Source organism: Nyctereutes procyonoides, unplaced genomic scaffold, assembly GCF_905146905.1.
Source record: "Nyctereutes procyonoides isolate TBG_1078 unplaced genomic scaffold, NYPRO_anot_genome, whole genome shotgun sequence".
NCBI lineage: Eukaryota > Metazoa > Chordata > Mammalia > Carnivora > Canidae > Nyctereutes > Nyctereutes procyonoides.
The window spans coordinates 36,768,459-36,792,825 of record NW_026575146.1 but is presented as its reverse complement, the minus strand read 5'-3'; the positions used below and the strand labels follow the sequence as shown (position 1 = coordinate 36,792,825).

Genomic DNA, 24,367 nt, shown 5'->3' with positions numbered 1-24,367 from the left:
ACACATTAAGACCATTTTAAAATTGAAAATGGGGTGCCTGTGTCACTCGGTGATCTCAGCTCATGTCTTGATCTAAAGAGTCTTGAGTTCAAGTTCTGCCCAGTATGGAGCCCACTTTTACAAGTTAACATTAAACTCACTTTTAATAACAGCCTTAATCATATTTGCACTTAATTTGCTTCTACATGCATACTTTCAAGACCGTATTGGCTGTCAAAATCTCATCCCAACTCTGTTTAAATCACAACTCATACTGAAGAGTTCCCTATGAAATTCTTTTGCTCAAAGCCTAGACAGACTGAACCTTGCCTATTGCAAGTATACTTTAAAGATTAGTAACTAATGAAAAAAATTAGACCAACTTGCTGGACTAAAATATTAACAGGCCCTAAGTGGCTTCTCAGGGAGGTGACCACATGCAACATATCCAGATTATAAGTGAAATAAAATCCCAGTTCCTGATCACCATTACCATATGGCCTGGAATACGGACGGTATTACTTATCTAAGCCAGTGTATTTTTAACACTGTAATGATGAATGAGATGAGGAAGTTAAATTAATATGTACAATCTAAAAGGCCATAATTTTAAAGTAAGAAAAAGCAACTCACACTATGGTTTCTACTAATGCTAAACAGATGCCTGAGGAGACTGGAAATGAAACATAAAACGCTCCAAAATGACAATGAGGGGAGGCAACATTTTTACCTTTTCAATTTTTTATTTTATAGTTATATTGTTGAGAGGCAAAGTATAAAGGGTTCAAAAATGGACATGTACTTTAAACTGTAAATTAAAATAAAATTTTATTCAAAGCATCTTTTAAAATTACAGCATGTTTATTCTTATGCTGTCATCTCTGCCAACCTACAATTTAGCCATATGAAGCATAAAACACTTCAAAAATTTGAATGTAAACCACATTTTTAAAACAAAAAGCAGTCTTAACACACCTCAAATTTTAGATGCTAATGTATTTTGTCCAAGTATATAGCTTATATCAAGAAAGAACATTTTAAATATTTCTATAGTTAGTTGTAATAATTTCTTAAACTTCCAATTATACAAATAAAAAATGTTTGTGAATATAACTATTAGAGTTGACGAAAGCTGACCAGAAAAACAAATAAAAACCCTTATTTTTGAAGGCCTTAAATTTTATTAACCATGAAATGGCCAAGTATTTGTATTTTTTAATACAATTTTACTGTCCTTCCTTTAGGTAAGTTCATCAAATTTTAAATTTCCCAAGACTGATGAGTATTGCTTTTTAATATTTCATTTAAGTTATATTCGAGAGGAAAAATTCTAGAGAAAATGCTGAAGCCTAACCCATAAAAATTCTGATGCTACAGTATCTCTTACTGTGCTTATAAGTGCTCCAAGTTAAAATTCTATATACCAGATTACAAACAAAATTCTTAGACCATTACAAATATAAATTCTTATTACAAAAAAAATCCCTCAAGATTTGTAATTTACTGTACAGAGGAATTACATTTTTAAAGTATGTCCTCATTCATACACATTATTTGTTACTATCATCTTTCACACTTTTGCTTCTTTCCAAGACATTTACAAACCACCCCTTCCCCATGGCTACGTATTTTAAACTATGTGTGTACTGCAACACACTGGGATTTTTGGATAAAGAAGCCTACATTTTAGATAATGTTTAAACTACATCTGTAGGCTACTACTTCAAAAAAGGGGGAAAAAAAGGCGCTGAAGAGCCCATATTTCCTTCTCATTACTCTGAGGTTTACTCCAATTAAGCAATCTACCAAATTATCATGCTATGCATGTTGTTTAGTTTGCTTAAAACAAAAGCTTAAATGATGGAGGTTTATGCCTACATATAGGAGGTGAACTGCTCAGGTTTTTTTCTGTTCATGCTTCAGTACATAAAGTGGTATTTAAAAAACTTCATTTGGAAAAATGGCTTAAAACCACCACACAAGTTAACACACTTGCAGTCGAACCTATTCCAGAAAACTGCTTATCTGAGTAGCTAATATTTTCTGCAGTGTTTAACTGATAACTAAATTTAGTGAACACAAAATAGCCTGGCATGTTACTCTGAAGTAAAAGCAAGAAGGTGGCTTTATGCACTGAAAATATAAATAGGAGGCTTCCATTTGCTAATAATTCTAAACAAGCAGTACAATTAAAATTTAGTGTTTGCTAACAAAAGATCTAAAACAGTTCACTACAAAACAACCCTGTAGATGTCCCTTTTATCAATAAAAATCCAAGTGCCAAATCTCCTTACAGGGCCCATAATTAAAAAACAAAACAAAAAAACAAAAAAAACCCAATCACCAAGTTACCTAGACTTTGCAAGATTAACCACTCAATTTCAGCAAATGAGAAATATGCAATGTGCAAAAGTTCCCAAGTTAACATAATAGGGATGCCAAGTGCTTTTCAAACCTAAACATCATAGTGAGTTGTAAAGCCTCAGGAAAATAGAATAAGACTGATATTACTCCAATTCTGAAAATCCTCAACTACTGTGCATCTTACCAAGATCCTCAAGTATCTCTTTTCTTCCAAAGTCCACAACCTAGAACATTTTCCAAAATAGTCAGTTTTCCACTTCTCATTAGGCACACTATTTTGCAATTTAAAAATACGTATCTTATACACATATCTTATACTTTCTGGCTTGCTTCAGTGTTTACAGTATTGTTAAACATACTAATATACATTGTTAATGATCTTATAAATAATCTATTTCAACGTTCTTTGGCTACATGTACCATTGTTTTTTCATACAAGTGTCTTATTCAGAAAGTGCTTCCTGTGAGAACTGCTTCCAATGAATGCATTAAACTTGCAAAATCTAGCTTCCCACAATATGTCCTTTTCTACCCTGTACTAGAAGTCCCGTATTTACAAAATATTTTAAACTTTACAACAAATCCATTACCATATAAAAAAAGTGCAATTCTCTCTCACCCCATATTATGGAGCAATGACATTCTTCATAAATTTCTACAGAATAGCAGCCTATGATAAGCAAATAAGGTGCTTAGCTTATGCCCAAGGATCTACTTTGTAAGTACGCTGGGCAGTACTTTTGTACAGTGGAAGAGTCAGAGTTCAGGCTACTGGCGGAGCGGCGCTCCGGTCAGGTTGGCGAGCTCTATGAGAGCAAGGGCTCCGTGCAGCCGCTCCCGCTGCTCCTGCAGCCGGCGCTGGGCACCGCGCTTCTCGTCATCCTCCTCATCGGACTGAAGGAATTCCAGAGGGTCCTGCTGCTCCTGATCGGCCTTCTGAACGAGTTTTCCTTTCAAGGTGGGGGCACGCTGCTCTCTGGTTTCCCAATACCTATACGAAATGCATGCGCATTAGCTATATATAAACATGACCTTTTCAATTTTTCTTTTGAAACCAGGTTCTTGACCACAGTATTACTTTCTGTGTTTTAGCTTATAAAGCTATAAAGTGATTTCATATATATTACATATATTTTCCATTATAGAGGGAAAAGTTCAAGATCAAGAAATTGAGGGACTTGCTAAGATTTCCAAAAAATCAAACACTGGCAGTTCTGAGTCTTTTATTCAATTCTCTGGTCGTGGGTTTTCACCAATAAACCACAGCTGCCTTTAAGGTTATATGTTAAAGGGACTACAGTAAAATACAGTCATAGAACAAATGCTGTATGTCAATTATGCCTCAAAAAGAAATAAACTTAAAAAGCAAGATTATCATTAGAAACCTATTTATCCTATTCACAGAGAGATGGTGACTTCTGACAGCGTTAACTATGAGAAATTTGAAACCTCACACAAAATGACAAATTAGTATCTAACACAGAGAGCTTATTCAAAAATTTAAGAGGCACTACCATTATTTCTGTTACATAGCCAACTGATAATTTCCTAGAGAAAACATTCCACCTTTAGGTAACTGAAGAAAGGCATATTTAGGACAGCCCGGGTGGCTCAGTTAGCACCACCTTCGGCCCAGGGTGTGCTCCTGGAGACCTGGATGGGAGTCCCACATCGGGCTCCCTGCATGGAGCCTGCTTCTCCTTCTGCCTGTGTCTCTTCCTCTCTCACTCACTCTCTCTCTCTCTCTCTGTCTCTCACGAATAAATAAATAAATCTTAAAAAAAAAAAAAAGCATGTTTAAAAACAGTACCACTCCACATAAAAATGCCCCATACAAAGACCTGTATAACACTCACAGCTTTATTTGTAATAGGCAAAAACAGCCCAAAGGCCCGGCCACAGGTGAATAAATAACCTGAGCTGTATCCATACAATGGATTATGACTCAACAGTAAAAAGGAATAAACCTAGGGTTGTAAGGTGACAGATAGTAGTCATACTTGAGGTGAGCAAACATAATGTACAGACTTAGTCACTATGTTGTACACCTGAAACTAACATAAAATTATGTGCCAACTATACTTTCAGTAAAAAAATAAGCGGAAAAAACAAAACAAAACAAAAAAACAAACAAAAAACCCCACTGATATGAAAAGCAGGGAAGGGAAGGAAGGATAGATGAATTACAAAGAGGCATGAGAAAACTTTTTCAAGTGATGGATACGTTCACCATCTTGATTGTGATGATGGTTTCACAGATATACACATAGGTTGAAATGTATCAAATTCTACACTCTTTTTTTTTTAATATTTATTTATCTGAGAGAGGAAGAGAGACCACAGACAGGGAGGAGGGATAGTGGGATAGGGAGGAGCAGACTCCCCACTGAGTGGGGAGTCGAGATGGGGCTTGATCTTAGGACCCCAGGATCATGACCTGACTCCAAGGCAGACACTTAAACAAACTGAGTCATGCCGGTGCCCCAAATTGTACACTCTAAATGTGTACAATCTATTGTGAGTCAATTATACCTCAGTAAAGCTTTTTTTTTTTTTTTGAGTAAAGCTGTTTTTTATAATTATACACACAAAAATAATACAACTACTAGATTTCAGGAAATCCAGACATGCCAGGAAAAATCTGGGCAATGCTCAAAGATATAAAAAAAGAAATCCAAATAGTTCAGCATGGCTTGAAGGACAACTAGGAATAGAGAAGGGCAAAGAAGCTTTTAGCAAGGTCAGCAAGGACCAGGAATCAAGGACTTTGAATGCCAAAATAAAGGGTTTAGACTTTACACTGAGTAGATGGGAAAAAGGATGATATAAATGACCAACAAGTTTCGGACTTGGGCAAAATTAGAGCTAATGGGGTAGCAGAGGCCAGCCAGAAGGAAAGAGGGAGGAAGTGATGCAGTACTCAAGACAAATACAACACCTGCCCAAGTGGAGCTTCCAGTTCAGCAGGGAGGATAGACATCGAACAAGTAAGTGTGTGATGAAGGTTTTGTGTTTTTTTTTTTTTTTTTTTTTTTTGTGATGAAGGTTTTGAAAGAGAAAACAGCGTGTTGTAAAAGCATCTCTTAAGTCAGTGTAACCTTGTTTGTTCTGGGGGTTAGTGAACAGATGAGGGAAGAACTTCCTAAAGGGATGTTCGACCAGTAAAAAGAAGAAAGAGAGGGTGGCTAAATGAAGAGGAAAGCGGCATTCTGGGCAGAGGGGGCAGGGAGGCGTGGGAGCCACAGTGAGAGTGGTGCTAACAAATCAGAAGCCCAGGTAGCTGGAGACAGTTGTGTTGTTAGAGGGAGGCAAAGCTACAGCAGAGGGATTCCGGACTTCATTCTAAATGCAGAGAAATCTGAAAAAGTAGGGAGTGTCCCAAACAGCTGATGTTGGTTTGTACACAACAGATGACTCCTTAAATCAGAATACCCTAAGAGAAACTTTTTTCAAATGGCCCCTTATTGCTGTTAAAAGGAAAATTAAACTGGGTGTTCCGTAGAGCTTTACTTTAGAAGAACCTCTAGCTTGTATCCCAGTAATAATCAGCACATATCTAATATGAAGAAAATGAGGAGAGGCTGCACCGTGGAATACAGTACATATAAAACATCCTGAGAATGAGGAAAATCTTGCTTTTAAAATAAACTCTGCGCTGGGCACTCAGACTAATTATCTCATACTTGTTTTCTACCACACACCAGATCCTTGGGCTGCTAACAATTCTGTGGTTTAAGGAAATAAAGAACCATTTCAAGTTATTTTATAAACTGTGTATAAAAGCAACTTATTTAAAATGAGAAAACTGTCAAAGCTCCCAACTTCAACCCATGTGCTGGGTGGTATCCTGCAGTGGAGCATAGGGAAACCTTACTTTGCCAACCACTCAGCGGCAGCCTGGTTGTCCACAGCCTGGTGCTTACTGAGAGCATCTGTGGGCTCCTCCCGTTTGAGCCTGGCATAAGGGTGCTTCGGACAGTGGCGGTTTGCATGGGTGAATCTGCTTAGGCAGCCTTCAAAACATAAGAGGGAAACACTTATCAGAATCTGGACATCCAGCAGACATGGAAAATATTCAGTTTCACCTGTACCCAAGGAAAGTACATTAAGACCCTGGGATTTAACATTCTGTAGCATAGAGGAAGGAAAAAACCACCTGAACAGGAAGCCATTCCTTCACTGCTTGCGCACAGCAGCATAAATGCATCAACCCCACCAGAAAGTGATTTCATAGCAAAAGTGCTCAAAACCACTGGCCAAGAATTTCATTCTGGGGTAAGGAAACATCCTATAAGACGAACAAAGCTTTAAGGGGGACACCATGCCCCTCAGCTTTGTAGGCAACAAGCACATTTTAAAAACATTCAATATCCAACACTGAGGCAATGCTTAAGCAAATTAAAGTGTGTAGACATTTGTTTTGGGTGTTTTGTTTTTTGTTTTTTTGTTTTAATTTAAACTTGAGTTAGCTTACAGGGCAATATTGGTTTCTGGAGAAAAGTGTAGACATTTGTAACAAGTGACAACAGTCAAAAAAACTACAGAGCAACAACACAAAACTATTGAATTTCAGCTATAACTATGTAAAAATGTGCATAAGGAAAACATCAAGAAATTGTGCTATGAGATTTAGAAAATCACTTAAGAAGAAAAAAAAAAAGAAAATCACTTAAGAAAAGTGATAAGAGGGCAGCCCAGGTGGCTCAGCAGCTTAACGCTGCCTTCAGCCCAGGGTGTGATCCTGCGGCCCCGGGATCGAATCCCTTGTCGGGCTCCCTGCATGAAGCCTGCTTCTCCCTCTGCCTGTGTCTCTGCCTCTCTTTCTCTGTGTCTCTCATGAATAAACAAAATATTTAAAAAAAAAAGTGATAAGAAATTACTAACAGTGGCAGTAGTAAGATGGTAAAATCTCCCTCTTTGTGAAAAATTTAGACAACGATGTGTTTCCTTTAATACTTAAGAAGTTTAAAACCAAAATAAAAGACTACTATAAAGGCTGTATTTACTTTTATAGATCTTTCTACCACCTCTAACTAAATACTGCTATTTTTTTTTAAAGTAATCTCTCTGCTCATCATGGGGCTAGAACCCCAAGATCAAGAGTCACATGCTCTACAGATTGAGCCAGTCAGGCACCCTCTGAATACACTACTTTTAATTGTCCTTTAAGATTTTCACCTAAAAAGAATATTTTATTTAAAAATCAATCATTTCCCAGAAAATGAGCAGGGATCACAATTTACAAAGAGGGCTTATGATGTTTTATAAAATTTACATCAAAATCTCTCCTCCTAAAAACTCATTACATAAACTTAACTAACACCATACCATTTTCTGAACAAACAAAAGGTTTCTCTCCGGTGTGAAGACGCTGATGTGTTTTGAGCTGTCCACTTTGAACGAAGGCTTTTCCACAGTCTGGATAATCACACAGATAGGGTCTCTCACCTAAGTAGACAAATATTATATATTATTTCTGAGACAATAAGGTGAAAAGAGAAAGGGACAGAGAGAATCAACCTCTATGTAGGTCATAACTCAACAATAAAACATGTCACAGCCTCTATAAAGCTGCAAGTGTTAATGCTAACAACAGCACTTTGATGCCTACCAAGCAGCTATCTACTTGGAAACACAGTAATATGGTCTTTAGGCCTTGAGCTTTTAAAAGGTTCCCAGGTTCAAGCTTTGAAGTTATCTTCAGCTTATCCGGTCATTTTTCTCCCCATAATCTAAAATACTAGCTCTTGGATTCTTCAAAGTGTCTCCCACTCCTGCAACTTTCCCTGGTCAGACTGGCATGGCAGCCCCTCCCACCCAGAAGGAAGCCTAACTGACCTCTATTCTCTACCCCTGCACAGCCCTTCTGGAGTGAATGACACTCAACTCTTGCTTTTGTCATCCAAACTACTGCCTACATTACTTCAAACCCTACTACATCCCTTAAACAATGGGTGAAATGATCTGCTGACTTTCAGTGATCCCCTAACAACTGCACTATAGCTACTGCATTAGAGAGCAGGGTTGATCTTACTTCACACTCCTGAGATTCATTCCGGGAGGCAGTTCCTCATTTCGTTCTACTCCTTGAAAATCCAAAATCTTCCCGACCCTGTAGGTCCTCAGTGGAACTCCCTGCTACCTCCAAATAATTGAACTATATATCCCTTCACTAATTCAGTATCTACTGCTATTTATGCATCCTGGTACTCTACTGATACAAAAATGTACAATACTTTGTACTCCACTGCAATTTATACATACAACACAGTGCTAGAGAAGGCTTGAGAAGGTGTTGGAAAATATTGTTCAACCAACCATAATTAAACTTTATCATTTTTTGAAAAATCATTCTTTGATCGGTAATTATGCACTGATCCTTCCCACATGACTCAAAGAACAGTAACAATTCCTCCCTAAATTTCTTATTATTTAGAAATGTACTAAATGAATGTGATAATTAAACACAAATTAATAAAACACAGGATATGGGAGGTTACTGAAAATAGTAACAGAAGTTTCTTACAATGTATATATATACTAGAGCTTAATCATACCATGGAGATCTTGGGCTCAGTTCTCTGGCATACAGCAAAGCCTGAAGTATTGGGTGACATGTGGTAGGCTGGCGTAGATCAGGCCTGAGACTCGGGGGTCTCATTATGCCACATGGTCCTGAACCTTATCCACACTGGCAACACATACTTTATGGCCTGTGAACCAGTTATTTGGGGGTATTTCAGACTAATTAGATTATTAAAAATCTGAAAATTCTCAAAATCAGATTTCTCATTTAGTAATGGTTTTACTGAATGGGACACCTTAAGTCAAAACCTCTTGGCCACCTTAGTTTATAATGATTCAATATTAAAACTTTACCCTTTTTCAGGGAGTTAGCTAAGAAATGTATATTCCAGCATCTTATTAAAATGTATCTTTTCAAAAACAAAAAAACATGTGATGACCATAAACACAGTGGGGAAAAAAAAGGGAGCTAAGGCTTAAAAGCCCAAGTTCTAGACCAGTACTCCCCAATGGAAATATAATGGGAACCACTTCTAGTAACCGCATTACAAAAGCAGAAAGAAACCAATGAAATTCATTTTGATAATTTATTTACCCCAATAAATCTAAAATATAATTTCAATATGTAATTAATATCAAGGTTATCAAGAACACCATTTACTCTTTTTCATACTAAGTGTATTTTATACATGCTGCCCATCTCAATATAGACTAGCTAAATTTCAAGTGCTCACGAGCCATATGTCCTACTATATTGGCCAGCATCACCTTAGACTCAAGAGTGTGGGAGGTTGTAAGGCAGTGGTCATTGCTTTTTTGGTGCCTCAGTTTCCTCATCTGTAAATTATTAAATACCATTATTAGAACCAAAACCATTATTAGCTCCTTCTTCTGGAGCTAAATTTCTCTATGGAAAGAACAAGGGCCATCTCTGTGTCATTTCTTTGCTCTCTATATGGTATTTAAAATGTAAATATAGTTTCTCTACACAAATAGAGATATTTGATAGTCCTGGGATAGCTATCTACAATACATTTAATTCTGAAAAATTCTACTTCATCTTAGATTAAATGGCTAAGTTAAACATATTGATGGCACACTGGGGATTCTAGAAATTCTACTAAACACTTGACACTTAATGTTTTAGAATTTGGCCTACAAACCAGTTTTAACAATTATACAGACAATTAATGGGCTTATCGAGTAAAATTTGGGTAGGTGAAATGACAGAACTACGTTTAGCATTAACATTCCTAGGACAATTAGATTAATTACCGTAATACCTTTACAAGTCACATGGTACCAATGTTGAGAAAACCATTCCTTCCTACCAAAAAAGAAACGGACTATACAATGCCTGTTTGAGAAACTTCACAATGATGAAATATAAGGCAACTAAAACATTAACTTATGGGCCCAAACATCAAATCAGCTGTATTCTACTCAGCTTACCTGTATGAGTCCTTTTGTGAGCCTGGAGCGATTTCTCCCGTGGAAATACCCTATTACAGATGTTACAACGGATTCTGCTGGATGAATGCTCTCCTTCATTTATTAGATCCCGGACAGTATCTGCTCTGGGTCTTCCACGTCGGATTCCATCCTATTAACAATTTGTATAAACATTAACATAATTTCTTGTATCTACTCATTAGAATAGACTTTCACAATAAATCACTTTTCGTATTCTTGAGTGATATCAACGAAAATGGTCGTTCCAAAGGGCAATCCCACCACAGATCACTGAAAAAAAATCAAACTGTCAAAATCACCTTTTATCACAACTCCAGAAAATAGAGATTTACAGCAACTCGTGAACACTGAATCAGGAAGAGACACCTGGAAACAGCAGGAAGGCTTTGCAGCATTTTTACTGCTTGCCCTTGTTACCCAGAGTGGTCTTGAAGAACCTTCTTCATTCTCAATGTGGGAACTTAGTCCCTGGCTACAGAGAAAACAAAGTAGACCTGATTCTAAAAGAATTGTGTTTGTCTTAGGCTGTCTGGGGGCTACCTGAAGAACTGACACAAGGTATATGTCCTTGTTTTACCTAATTTAGAACTCTCAGGGCAGAAAAGCAGCTAAACAGAAAGCATTGCTCAAAAACCTTGTAAAGCTAATAATAACTTGCTGCACCATAGGGCAAAAGATTTCAACTGAGACGAAAGGATACATCAAAAGCCTGAGAGGAAAAGCTAGAGAGAGAGTTTCTCTGGGAAATTAGGGCATTGAAAAGTGCTCTGGTATTTAAAAAAAAAAAAAAAAAAAAGTGCTCTGGTATCCTAAAGATAAAAATGTAGACTCAATCAGTTCAGGAATTGAAGGAGAACTATAACACAGAGCCATTTCTGCAAAGTCAAGAGTTTTTTCTCATTCAATTTTTGGCTCCAGGCATTCAAGGAAATATCTACCAATGTTGAACGAAACAGAAATTTAGAGAACACAACAAAGAATAGAGTTTACAAAAATAGTTTAGAGGGACGCCTGGGTGGCTCAGCGGTTGAGCGGCTGCCTTTGGCTTGGGGCGTGATCTGGAGTCCCGGGGTCGAGTCCCACATTGGGCTCCCTGAATGGAGCCTGCTTCTCACCTCTGCCTATGTCTCTGCCTCTCTCTCACTCTCTGTCTCTAATGAATAAATAAATAAAATCTTAAAAATAGTTTGGAAAATTCTCAAAACAAGTAACTACAACCTGCAGCACACAACAAAAACAGAGGAAAGAAAGAATCTGATTTCCAGACTCATCACATTATAATATTCAAAACAGCCCATTTTTAATAATATGTAACTAAACATGTAAAGAAACAAAAGTATGGTCCATACATAGGAGAAATTAATAAAAACAGACCATGAGGAAATAGACACTGGTCTTACTAGGCAAAGACTTTAAATGGTCTTAAAATATGCTGAAAGAGTTCATGGAAACCACGGACAAAGAACAAAAGGAAAAACAGGAGAACACTTTCAACAAACAAAGTACCAATAAAGAAATGAATTATAAAGGGGCACCTGGGTGACTTAGTTGAGCATTTAACTCAATTTTGGCTCAGGTCATGATCTCAAGGTCTTGAGATCAAGACCCAAGGCAGGCTCTGCACTGAGCAGGGAGTCTGCTTGAGATTTTTTTCCCCTGTGCCCTGCCCCTGCTCACTTGCTGTCTTTCTAAAATAGATACATAAATCTTAAAAAATAAAATAAAGTAAAGAGAAACCAAATAGAAATTCTGAAGCCAAAAAGTATAATAAATGAAAAAAAAAAATCACTGAAGAATTTAAATGGTAGATTTGAACTGTCAGAAAGAATCCGCAAATTTCAAGCAGGTCAACTGGAATTATCCAGTCTGCGGAACCAAAAGAGAAAAGATCCCAAGACACCTGTAGGATATCAAGTGTCTTAGTACATTTAGGCTACTGTAACAAGATAAGAAACAACAGAAATGTATTTCTCACAGTTCTGGAAGCTGGAAAGCCCGTGATCACAGCACCAGTGTGGTCAGGTGAGGGCCCTCTTCCTGGCTCATAGTTGGCACCCTCTAGCTGTGTCTTCACATCAGAGCTCTCTGGAGCCTTTACCATAAAGGCACCAACCAGTCCCCTTCAAGAGGACACCACCCTAACAGCATAAGCACCTCTCGAAGGCTTTAATTCCTAACAACATCATCTTGGGAGTCAGGATCTCACTCACCACACAAATTTTGGGGTACATGAACACTTAGACTGTAACATCAAGCATACCAATATACACATAATTGGAGACCCAGAAGGCAAGAGAAAGACGAGCAAAAAGAATATTTGAAAATAATGGATGAAAACTTCCAGAATTTGATAAAACATAAATCTAAACATCCAAGAAGCTCAATGAACTTCAAGAATGAGACACATTAGATCAAACTGCCCAAAGACAAAAGGCAGAGAGAACCTTGAAAACAGTAGAAGCAATTCATCAGGTATAAGGAATCTTCTCTAAGATACACAGCTGATTTCTCAGGAGAAACTATGGAACGCAGGATGACATGTTTAAAGTGATGAAAGGAAAAAAAAAAAGTCAGCCAATATTCTTTCATCCACTAAAATTATCCTTCAAAAATAAAAAATAAATTAAGACATTCCCAGATAAACATAAGCTGAGAGTCCATGGCTGGTAGACCTGCCATGCAATAAATATAAAGAGAGTTTCCAGGCAGAAACAAAAGGGCACTAGATAGAAACGCAAAGCCATACAAAGAAACAACACTAGTAAAGGTAACTACCTAAGTAAATACAAATGCCAAAAGTGTTGTATCTCTTGCTTACAACTCCTCTTTTTACCTATATAATTTGAAAGACAAATAAATGCCAGGCACACTTGGCTGGCTCGGTCACAGTGGTGTGCAACTCAGGGTCATGAGTTCAAGCCCCATGATGGAAGTAGAGATTGCTTAAATAAATAAATAAACTTTTAAAGACAAATGTTAAATGTATTTTAAAATCCATAAATCCACATTAATGGGAACATAAGAAGATGTAATTTGTGACTATAACAAAGAGGGAGCAACAGAGCTGGAAAGGAGCAGAGTTTTTGTATACCATTGTAGCTACAGTGGTACAAATTCAAAATAGATTATGTCTAAGAGATGAATTGAAATTCCCAGTGATCACTAAAAAAAAAAAAAATTAAAAGTCAATAAAAGAAACAAGGAATGAAAATAATACACTACAAAAGAATAATAAACACAAAGAAGTCAGTAAGAGAGGAATTGAAAAACAAAACAGGTATAAGACATATAGAAAATAATAAAGGTTCTTCCTTAACAGTAATCACTTTAAACGTAAATAGCTTAAATTTGCCAATTTAAAGGCAGAGATTAGCAGAATGGGTTTTTAAAAGTGATCCAACTATATATGCTGCCTATAACAGACTTCTATAAATCCAAAAACACAAATAGGTTAAAGGAGAAAGTATGGAGGGGCTCTTGGATGGCTCAGCCAGTAGAGCATGCAACTCTTGATCTCTGGATGGTGAGTTCAAGCCCCACCTTGGGCCCAGAGCTTACTTTAAAAAAGAGGGAGAGGGGGTGGAAAAAGGAATAACAATTATAAAGACTCACTCACCTAACAACAGAGCTCCCAAAAAGTATGAAGCAAAAATTGACAGAATCGAAAGGAGAAGGAGTTCAAAATAGCTGGAGACTTTCACTTTAAATAAGACAGGACTACTAGACAGGTCAACAAAGACATATAAGACTTTAACACCAGTCTAAGCTAACTAGACCTAACAGACATATGCAGAACACTCCACATAAAAACAGTAAAATATGCATTTTTCTCAAGTGCACATGGAATATTCCCCGGAAAAGACTATCTGTTAGGATACAAACCTAAGTATTGATAAATGTTAAAAGACTGTATCTTCTTTGACAGACATGGAATGAAACTATAAATCAAAAACCAAAAGAAAACTGGAAAATTCACAAACAGTTAAAATTAAACACAGTCTTTTTTTTTTTAATTTTTATTTAATTATGATAGTCACACAGAGAGAGAGAGGCAAAGACAAAGGCAGAGAAAGAAGCAGGCTCCATGCACCGGGAGCCCGACGTGGGACTCGATCCCGGGTCTCCAGGATCGTACCCTGGGCTAAAGGCAGGCGCTAAACCGCTGTGCTACCCAGGGATCCCCTAAACACAGTCTTAAACAGTCAATGGGTCAAAGAAGAAATCACAAGGGAAATCAACAAATACTTTGACACAAATGAAAACAAAAACACAACATATCAAAACCTGGGGGATACAGTTCTTGGATCGAAGGACATGATAACAATGCTATCCAAAGTGATGTACAAAGTTAGTGCAATCCTTATTAAAATTCCAAAGGCCTTTTTTATTTTGCCAAAATGGAAAAAGTGATCCTCCAACTCATGTAAAACTGGATGAGGCTCCAAATAACCAAAACAGTATTTAGAAAGAACAAAGCAGAGGACACACACATCCCTATTACAAAACTTACTACAAAGCAGCAACTTATGGTAGTCGCATAAGGAAAGACACATAGACCAATGAACAGAATTGAGAGTCAAGAAATAAACCCTTATCTTCAGCAAACTTACTTTCAACAAGGGTGCCAAGAACATTTAATGGGTAAAGAACGGTCTCTTCAACAAACAGTTCTGAGACAATTACATTTCTACATACAAAAGAATGAAGTTGAATCCCTACACCTCATGATATCCCTGCATGAGCCTGCTTCTCCCTCTGCCTGTGTCTCTGCCTCTCTCTCTCTCTTCTCTCTGTCTCTCGTGAATAAATAAATAAAATCTCTTTAAAAAAAAAAAAGAGGGATAAATGTTCATGAGCTTGTATGTAGAAATGGATTCTTAGATATGGCATAAAAAATATATGCATCAAAAAGAATAAATAAGCTGGCCTTAAAGTCAAAAAATATTTGCTTATCAAGGGACATTCTCAAGAGAGTGAAGAGACACATAACAGAACAGGAGATTAACATTTGCAAATTAAATATTTGATAAGGGTCTAGCATCAGGATATATAAAGAAATTCTAAAATTCAACAAAAGACAAAAAAAAATTTAAAAATGGGTAAAGAGCAGGGTGCCTGTGTGGCTCAGCCAACTAAGCATACAACTCTTGATTTCAGCTCAGGTCATGATCTTGGGGTTGTGGGATTGAGCCCCGTATGTCGGGCTCTGTGCTCAGCAGAAAGTCTGTTTCAGATTCTCCCCTCTACCTTCACCCACTAAAATAAATAAATCTTTAAAAAAAAAATGTGTAAAGATCATAAATAGAAACTTCTCCAAAGTACTTACACAAATGTGCAGCAAGCTCCTGAAAAGATGCCCCACATCTTTAGGGAAATGCAAATCAAAATCAATGGGTCAGTTATATCTCAATAAAGCTTAAGGAAGAAAATAACTTATTTTTTTTAAAAAAAAGCACAATTAGATACTACTTCACACCAACTAGATTACACTCCAAAGAGGTAGAAAAACTGGAGCCCTCAAAAATTGTTGGTGAGAATGTAAATTGGTTCAGCCACTATGGAAAAAACAATTTGAGAGTGTGGTACAATGTCATATACATATATATCTCAATGGAATGTTATTCAACAATAGAAATGATACATGCTACAGGGCAGATGAACCTCAAAAACAGTATGCTGAGTGAAAGATGCCAGACACAAGGACGCCTGGGTGGCTCAGTGGTTGAGCCTTCGGCTCAGGGCGTAATCCCAGTCCTGGGATTGAGTCCCACATCAGGCTCCCTGTGAGAAGCCTGCTTCTCTTCTCCCTCTGCCTGTGTCTTGGACTCTCTGTGTGTCTCTCATGAATAAATAAGTAAAATCTTAAAAAAAAAAAAAAAGATGCCAGACACAAAAGGCCACACATTGTGCAATTCTATGTAATGAAATATCCAGGATAGTTAAGTGCATAGAAACAGAAGAGATTCCTTTCCAGAGACTGCATGTCCTGGGGAATACGAAGTACTTAATGAGTACAGGGTTTTCCCTTAGGGTAGTGAAAATATTTTAAACTTGATATGTAGGTGGTCATTACACAACATTGTGAATTACTAAATGTCACTGAATTACACACTTCAAAATGGTTAATTTTATGCTACATTACTTTCACCTCAACTTTAAAAAAAAACAACTAAGGAAATTTGAAAGTACTACGGATGTCAGTTTATAACAATATGTCAATTTGGTTCATTAATTGCAACACATATACCATGCTAATTAATATAAGATGTTAACAATGGGAAAGGTGGGTATGTAATTTATGGGAACACCCTGCTAATAGAAAACAAACATTCACTTGCAAATAATAATGATAATAATAATAATCTCATTTCCCAGGTTAGGTTAAATTTTACACATACAAGTTACATAAAAAAATAATAAAAAGTATTATGTACAACTACATCCAAAATGAAGTTGCCTTTACTGTGTGCAATATAAATACCTAAAGCATTCCATATGCTTACAAACATCAGGTTAAAGCCTTGATTGATAACAATAAGCTCCAGGAAAAAAAATCCATTCAATTAACTTTCACTTTGAAAGAGAGGCCCAATCTCAACATGGATTGGGTTATTTTATAGGGTAAGTCATGTTCAAAAAATTTAGATATTAAAATCTATTTCCATAACAGTCAACAGATGAATAAAGAAATGTCAACTGGTAGATTAATGAAGAAATGATAGCATAGGGGCAGCCCAGGTGGCTCAGCGGTTTAGCGCTGCCTTCGGCCCAGGGCATGATCCTGGAGACCCAGGATCAAGTCCCACGTCAGGCTCCCTGCATGGAGTCTGCTTCTCCCTCTGCCTGTGTCTCTGCCTCTCTCTCTCATGAATAAATAAATAAAATCTAAAAAAACAGAAAGAAAGAAAGAAAGAAAGAAAGAAAGAAAGAAAGAAAGAAAGAAAGAAAGAAAGAAAGAAAGAAAGAAAACAAAAAAAAAGAAGGAAGGAAGGAAGGAAGGAAGGAAGGAAGGAAGGAAGGAAGGAAGGAAGGAAGGAAGGAAAGATAGCATATACAATACAATGGAAAATTATTCAGCCTTAAAAAAAATTAATCCTGCCATGTATTATAATGTGCATAAACCTTAACACTATGCTAAGTATTCTTAATTCTACATGATTCCACTTATATAAGGTATCTAAATTAGTCAAACTCTTAGAAACAGAAAGTAGAATTGCAGTTGCTAGGGACTGCAGGGAGAGAGAAAAGGAGAGTTCAATGGGTACAGAGTTTTGGTTTTGCAAAAATAAGTTCCTGAGATCTGTTACACAACAATGTGCATATTGTTAACCAAATATTATCAAGATGATAAATTTTGTTATACTTTTTGCCATCAAAAAAAAAAGGGACCATGGAAAGGCACTATGGCAATAACACCACTGTAAAAATATTCAGTGCCCCTCTCTCACTGTGTGTGGGTACCAATGAGGCCAATGTGACCACATGACTTGCTTTGGCTAATAAAATGTGAATGAAAAGTATATGTAGGACTTCAGTGCAAAAGCCTTAAAAGCCATCACACGGTGGTTCTGCCTTTAGACCCAAATGTCCCAGGTAGGGGATGTTCCTTCTGGGTCCCAGGATGAATAGGACAAGGCACATATCTGCAGTCAACCCTCATAGGATATAACATGAACCATGATTAGGCTGAGATTGGGATTTCTCAGTTTGTATTCTACAGCATGCTTTCACTTAAACTGACTTGGGCACTTTGTTAGTCAATAAAAAACCTTATACAACACCAAAACAAAACAAATAATGTGATTAAAAATGGGCAGAGGGGGATCCCTGGGTGGCGCAGCGGTTTGGCGCCTGCCTTTGGCCCAGGGCGCGATCCTGGAGACCCGGGATCGAATCCCACGTCGGGCTCCCGGTGCATGGAGCCTGCTTCTCCTTCTGCCTGTGTCTCTGCCTCTCTCTCTCTCTCTGTATGACTATCGTAAATTAAAAAAAAAAAAAATGGGCAGAGGACTTGATCAAACACTTTTCCAAAAACATACAGATGGCCAACAGACAAAAAGATGTTCAACATCATTATTCATCAGGAAAATACAAATTAAAACCACAGTGAGATATCACATTACCCTTGTCAGAATGGCTAAAATCAAAAAGACAAGATATAACAAGTGTTGGCATGAATGTGGAAAAAAAGGAACACTATTGGTCAGAACGCAAACTGGTGCAGCATCCTGTACCAGGAAAACAGTACAGAGGTTCTTCAAAAAATTAAAAATTAATCTGATCCAAAACTTCCACTACTATTTACCCAAAGAAAACAAAAACACTAATTCAAAAAGATATATGCATCCTGTGTGTATTGCAGCACTATTTATAATAGCCAAGATATGGAAGCAACCGAAGTATCTCTCCATCAATGAATGGAGAAAGTCTTACACACACACACACACACACACACACACACACACAAATTACTCAACCATTAAAAAGAATGAAATCTTGCTATATGCAACATGGATCTAGCAGTATAACATTAAAGGAAATAAATCAGAGAAAGACAAATACCATATGATTTCACTCATATATGAAATTTATGAAACATAACAAAGAAAAAAAGGAGACAAAAAAAAAAACAGATTCTTGGGACATCTGGGTGTCTCAAGTGAGTTAAGCATCTGTCTTTGGCTCAGGTCAGGACTCCAGGGTCCTGGGATAGAGCCCCACCTTGGCAGCCTACTTCTCCTCTCCCTCTCGTGCTCTCTCACTCTCTCAAATAAATAAAATCTTTTAAAACAAAAACAAAAAACCACAGATTCTTAAAGAACTGGTGGTTGCCAGGGGGAGGTAGATAGAAGGATGGGTGAAATAGATAAAGAGGATTAAGATTACGCTTATCTTGATGAGCACTGAGAAAAGTATAGAATTGTTGAATCATTATATTGTACACCTGAAACAAATAACATATTATACTTTAATTTTTAAAAAACCTTAATGATACAACTCTTGTGCCATAAAACACTCTTTTCCCAATATTTTAAAAAAAGATGAGAGGGAGGGAGCCCGAGAAGGAGAGGAAGAGAGAAAGAATCCTAAGCAGACTCCACACTGAGCACAGACCCTGAGATCATGACCTGAGCTGATACTAAAAGTCCGATGTTTAACCAACTGAGCCACCCAGGCGCCCCTCCCAGTATTTTTAAATACATAAAAATATACTGTTGCCTCTATTATACTTTGAAATAACTGATGAGTTAAAATCCAAATTTTTAGGTTATCCATTACTATTTTCCCTTTCTAGTAAAAAAAAATATATATATATGTATATGTATTTTCAAGTATGTTTTATGGGGGACTGAGGGGTTTTTTTTTTGTTTTTTTAAAGATTTTATTTATTTATTCACGAGAGACACACACACACACACAGAGAGAGAGAGAGAGAGAGAGGCAGAGACACAGGCAGAGGGAGAAGCAGGCTCCCTGTGAGGAGCCCAATGTGGGACTCGATCCCGGAACTCCAGGGTCACACCCAGAGCAGAAGGCAGACACTTTTTTGTAAAAAAAAATATTATTTATTTATGAGAGATAGAGGCAGAGACACAGACAGAGGGAGAAGCAGGCTCCATGCAGGGAGCCTGACGTGGGACTCGATCCCAGGTCTCCAGGATCACACCCTGGGCTGAAGGCCGTGCTAAACCGCTGAGCCACCCGGGCTGCCCAGAAGGCAGACGCTTAACTGCTGAGCCAACCAGGCATTCCCAAGGGACTGAGTATTTTAAAAGTTAACAATTTGGCTGTTTCCCAGCTTAAATCACATATTTGTATTTTCCAAATGAGAAACAGAGAGCTAAAAAATATAGTATGACACAACATCCTATATACAGGTAAGGCTTCACTGAGTGTTTAATTTCTTCTGAGAAAATCAAAGAAGGTAAATAATCACCTGATGCCCTAAGTAAATGAATGAAGAGTATCTTTTAACGATACATACAAAAAGAAGCTGTTACTTAAAGAAGGTTCTCTTCATTTTGGCCTTAGCTAAAAAACCATGTTTCTAGGTACATTCTGACAATAACAAAGTGTTAACTAACTCATTAGCAATCAAGTATACCAGTAGTCTAACAGATCTTGTCAGAACTGCCTGCTGGTTCACAAGAGCTAACAAGAAATGCAACACATTCTATTATGTGGCAACACCTGTGACATAAGCTACTAGAAAGAAGTAAAATGATTTGATTGCCAAAAATATTTGCACACTAGTACATTTAACTTCTAATACAGAATTTCAGTACCACTGGAAGGTAGATTAGTGATTTTCCAAGTGATTTCTGAAATAGTACATGATGTTTTGAGTTTTCAATGTCAACAACTATCTTTAAAAGGTTATTTTATAAAACATTGGTTATTTCTCAAGCCATTTAGAACAATGTACACATTTACCTAGATTTTAGAGAAAGGTGTAGTCAAACTGGGTATTCATGTGAGAACCAAAAAACCTAAAAGTCAACACATTTTCATACAAACTAAAATTCAAATAAAGTGCACAAACACAACCTACAAGGAAATGGGTCTCAGAGGAAGGCACATGCACCTTGACAAGAAAATGAAAAAAAAAAGTAATTAATCATCTTTCCCTTTTCAAATTCAGGTTTAGATAAAAATTTCCTTTGGCTTTCATATCTGCTTTCTCATTCTATCCCCCACCTCGACCTATCTGTGCAACTGAGTCTTAATTTGCATTTGTCTGCTCTGTGTGTACCCTCATAAAGCATTTCAGTTGAGATACATATAGGTATAAATAGTGTATATTTCCTAAGTCTGCTTTCATCAGCTTAATACTAAAAAAATAAGAAATCCCTAAAGTCAATTTACACATGTTATATACAGGAGTAGTAGTATCATGTAGGGATTAAGAACAAAGGCTCTGGAAGGTTGCACTCAGTTCTACCACTTACTATATGATGTTAACTAAACCTAATCTTGGAGACTCTTTAATTCCTCCTTGTTCATCCAGTTAACAAGATAAAGAATTCAAAACACTCAGCACAGACCCTGGCAGTTTTGCTATGCCAGGCAATAAATGGTGGCTACTATGTTACATGTTTAACATGGTGATCAAAATTATATGTACTAATCTATTTGTAAGACTGTGTGTAGTGTGCAGGTGATAGAAAGGGTAAGTGGGATAGGCAGCTGGCAAGTCCTGAAAAGTGAATAGTATCTGAGGCTATGCACAGAGAAGCGGAACCACAGATCCCACATTGAAGTAACCTCATGAACACAGTCTGAGTAGAGGGCACAACATGCAGAGGCTTGGAAATGACCTATGGCAGAGAGAAATTAGACCTGTTCCCTTCCTTCCCCTCCTGGAATTCTATAAACTAAGAAGATAGTGCTAATATATAATTATACCCTGACGGTGCTAAGCAATCCTGTAATGAGGAGCCAAAATAAATTAGTAGATGATGGATGTTCTCCCCACAAGCAGGGGAGGAGGGAGCGTAGGGCAGAAACAAGAGAGCAAGCAAGAGCCTACACTTGGTAGGAGGGTCTCAGATGTTAACACCTCCCCAGGAAGTAGTGGCAACAAATAGACAATAAAGAACACAAAGGTTGTTCTTAAACTCACAGCTGTTATTGCCTCTAATCTGTAACTGAGAGAAGGGGATGGGGGAAACATGTTACTGGTCTCCCATCTTTCCATAAAGTAAACAGATTCAGTCTGCATGATTCACCCACGATGCATGTAGAGATAAAGAACTACAAGTACTTTAGAGAAACAAAACAAGGAAGAGGGCTGGATCTTCCTATCTTTAGAGTGTACTGATCACAAATGAAACTGGTTAATATCCTTAAATAAAGGTATATTCTAGACCCTTCCCCTCAAGATGGGAAAGCTAAGTGAATTTTTGGAGCTGCAGTTGGATTGCTACATTGACTAAAAGGACAAGTTAAAATGAATTCATCTAGTAATTTTTAAATATTACTGTGAAGAGGAAAAAAAAGTGAAATATAAAACAGCGTTTTCACTTTTTCATGTTCTTCATAATTTCAGGTATATTTTACCCCTGAAAAGAGGCAAACGAATTAAAATTCAAACACATGCAATGTGTGAGCAACTCTTATGCAACATATGTGAAGTTAAGTCTATTTTGGGCCACAAAGAATATACCTATAAATTTCATTTATCTATTATAACACTAATATCCTGGATAATGCAAAATTAAATTGAGTTATCATTAATAGTCAATGCAAAATCTTCCACAATTATTTGTGCACGTATGCCTTTATGGTTCTCAGCTATATATCCTAGTTTTTTAAAAGGCTAAATATGTTAACATAGGAAAGATCTCTAGGCTATCCAGCCATGTTCCCAAGGGCTACCTAGAGACAGCAACAGGGATTGTTTCCTCTACAAAGTCACTCAGCACTGTCATTAATATTTCCACTGCTTGTTCTTTCAAATTTGTTTCAAATTTTTACTCAAGTGACACTTCAAGAGCCAAAAGGGCGTCAAAGCAGTTTTATAACTTTGTAGTTCTTTGATAACAATGCCACTAGCAACAAAGTATATCAACTTCCTCAGGGCTCAAAAAACGGAGTTTCAACATCTTTGCTACTGCAGTAAACTGACTTGCTTTATCTTCAGTCAACTGCTTATCTAACCTACTATTTAGCAAAGAGAACCTGAATATTAACCTTATATCGGCACAATTCATTCATGATAGAAATTTTTACCAAGCACTTTTATTCAGCATTTAGAGTGTGAGGTATTATAGTTGAACAGTCTTCCAGAGAAAACGATTCCCGCCCTCGAGGAGCTCAAAGTCTATAGAGATAACTATGTCACCATGAACACACGCTTCAGGAGCAGGAGCCACAACACCTCGACTGTAGTCCCCGTTCTCCCATCACCTAGCTGTGACCTTAGGGAAGTCCCTTCACCAATCCCTCTCAGGCTTAGCTGCCTGCTGTCAAGCGCAGACTTGAACCAGAACCAGGTGGTCACATCTTTCCCAGCTCTAAGCAGTTCGCGCGTCCCACCGCACCGTGCGCTCTCAGCAACAGGCCCAGCGGCACTCTGGCTGCACGAGCGGCAGAGGAGTGCCCCGAGTCCCTTCTCGCTCCTCGGCCATCTCCGCAGGGCACCCTTAGCAAGGCCGGGGTGTCCGCTCTGATGGAGCCGCACCTGCGCAAAGCCCTCCCTTCCCGCACCGAGGAGCGGCGGACCGCCCGCAGCCCCTTCAACCTTTCTTCCGCCGGCCGAGCGTCATCATCCGCGACCTCAGGCGGCGCCGCGGCTCACCGCATCTGCCGCCGGGTCCCCTCGGTCGGCCACCGCCCCTCCGCGGGCGTCACGTGACCGCCGCCCCGCCTCTCCCCCGCGGGGACCCGTTTTTGGCGCGCGGCAGTGACGTCAGCGTCCTGTCAGCCGCCCCCGCCCTCGCCGCGGCCAGAGAGACCTCGCGTTTTAAACTCGGCCCCGCCCCACCCGCCGCGTCCGCGGGCGCTGCCGGCTCCCCGGCCGCGCCGTTAACGGGCCCCGGCTGCCCCGCGCCCCCCACCCGCCTCGCTCACCTTGAGGTGGCCGCTGTCCGGGCTGCTCGCCTCCTCCTCGTCTTCACCTCCCGAGGCGGCGGGCGGGGGCGCGCCCCGGCTTCGGAGCCCCGGGTGCTCGGCGGCGGCGGGCAAGGCGGCCGAGGCGGCGCCCCCCACGGCCCCGGGGCTGAGCGTCACGTTGTGTGCGTTCTCGCCCCAGCGCCACGGGTACACCATGAAGTCGCTGAAGCCGGGGCTGGTGGGGATGAGCGGCGGCGGCGGTTCCGGCTCCCCCCCGCCGCCGCACGTGGGCTTGATCGGGGTGGTCCTGATGACCGACACCAGCACCCGCTTCGGGGAGTCGTGGCAGAAGATGACGGGCGGCGGCTGCGGCGGTTTGTCCGCCATGGGCGCCTCCGCGCCCCGGATCATCGCCCGGCCCCGGTGCAGCTCGGCAGCCGCACTCCCTGCGCCCTGCTCTGGCCCCTCGCTC

At 38.9% G+C, this 24,367-nt stretch overlaps 1 protein-coding gene across 1 annotated transcript; it reads right to left on the bottom strand.

Moving 5' to 3' along the window:
- Positions 1–788: 788 nt before the first annotated feature.
- Positions 789–24,367, bottom strand: ZNF367 (zinc finger protein 367). Its single transcript, XM_055311616.1, has 5 exons — positions 23,914–24,367; positions 10,321–10,471; positions 7,672–7,791; positions 6,218–6,356; positions 789–3,334 (listed from the first exon to the last, which is right to left on the bottom strand). Exons 1-5 carry the CDS (start codon positions 24,304–24,306, stop codon positions 3,112–3,114), a joined length of 1,026 nt encoding a protein of 341 aa, XP_055167591.1. The 5' UTR covers positions 24,307–24,367; the 3' UTR covers positions 789–3,111.

What these genes read in the sequence shown, in the direction of transcription:
- ZNF367 (XM_055311616.1), bottom strand. Translation starts at nt 24,306, where the DNA reads ATGATCCGGGGCGCGGAGGCGCCCATGGCGGACAAACCGCCGCAGCCG. An exon ending in CGGACAGCGGCCACCTCAAG is followed by an intron (nt 10,472 to 23,913) that starts GTGAGCGAGGCG and finishes AATTGTTAATAG; the next exon opens with GATGGAATCCGACGTGGAAG. An exon ending in TTTTGTTTGTTCAGAAAATG is followed by an intron (nt 6,357 to 7,671) that starts GTATGGTGTTAG and finishes TATGTTTTGAAG; the next exon opens with GCTGCCTAAGCAGATTCACC.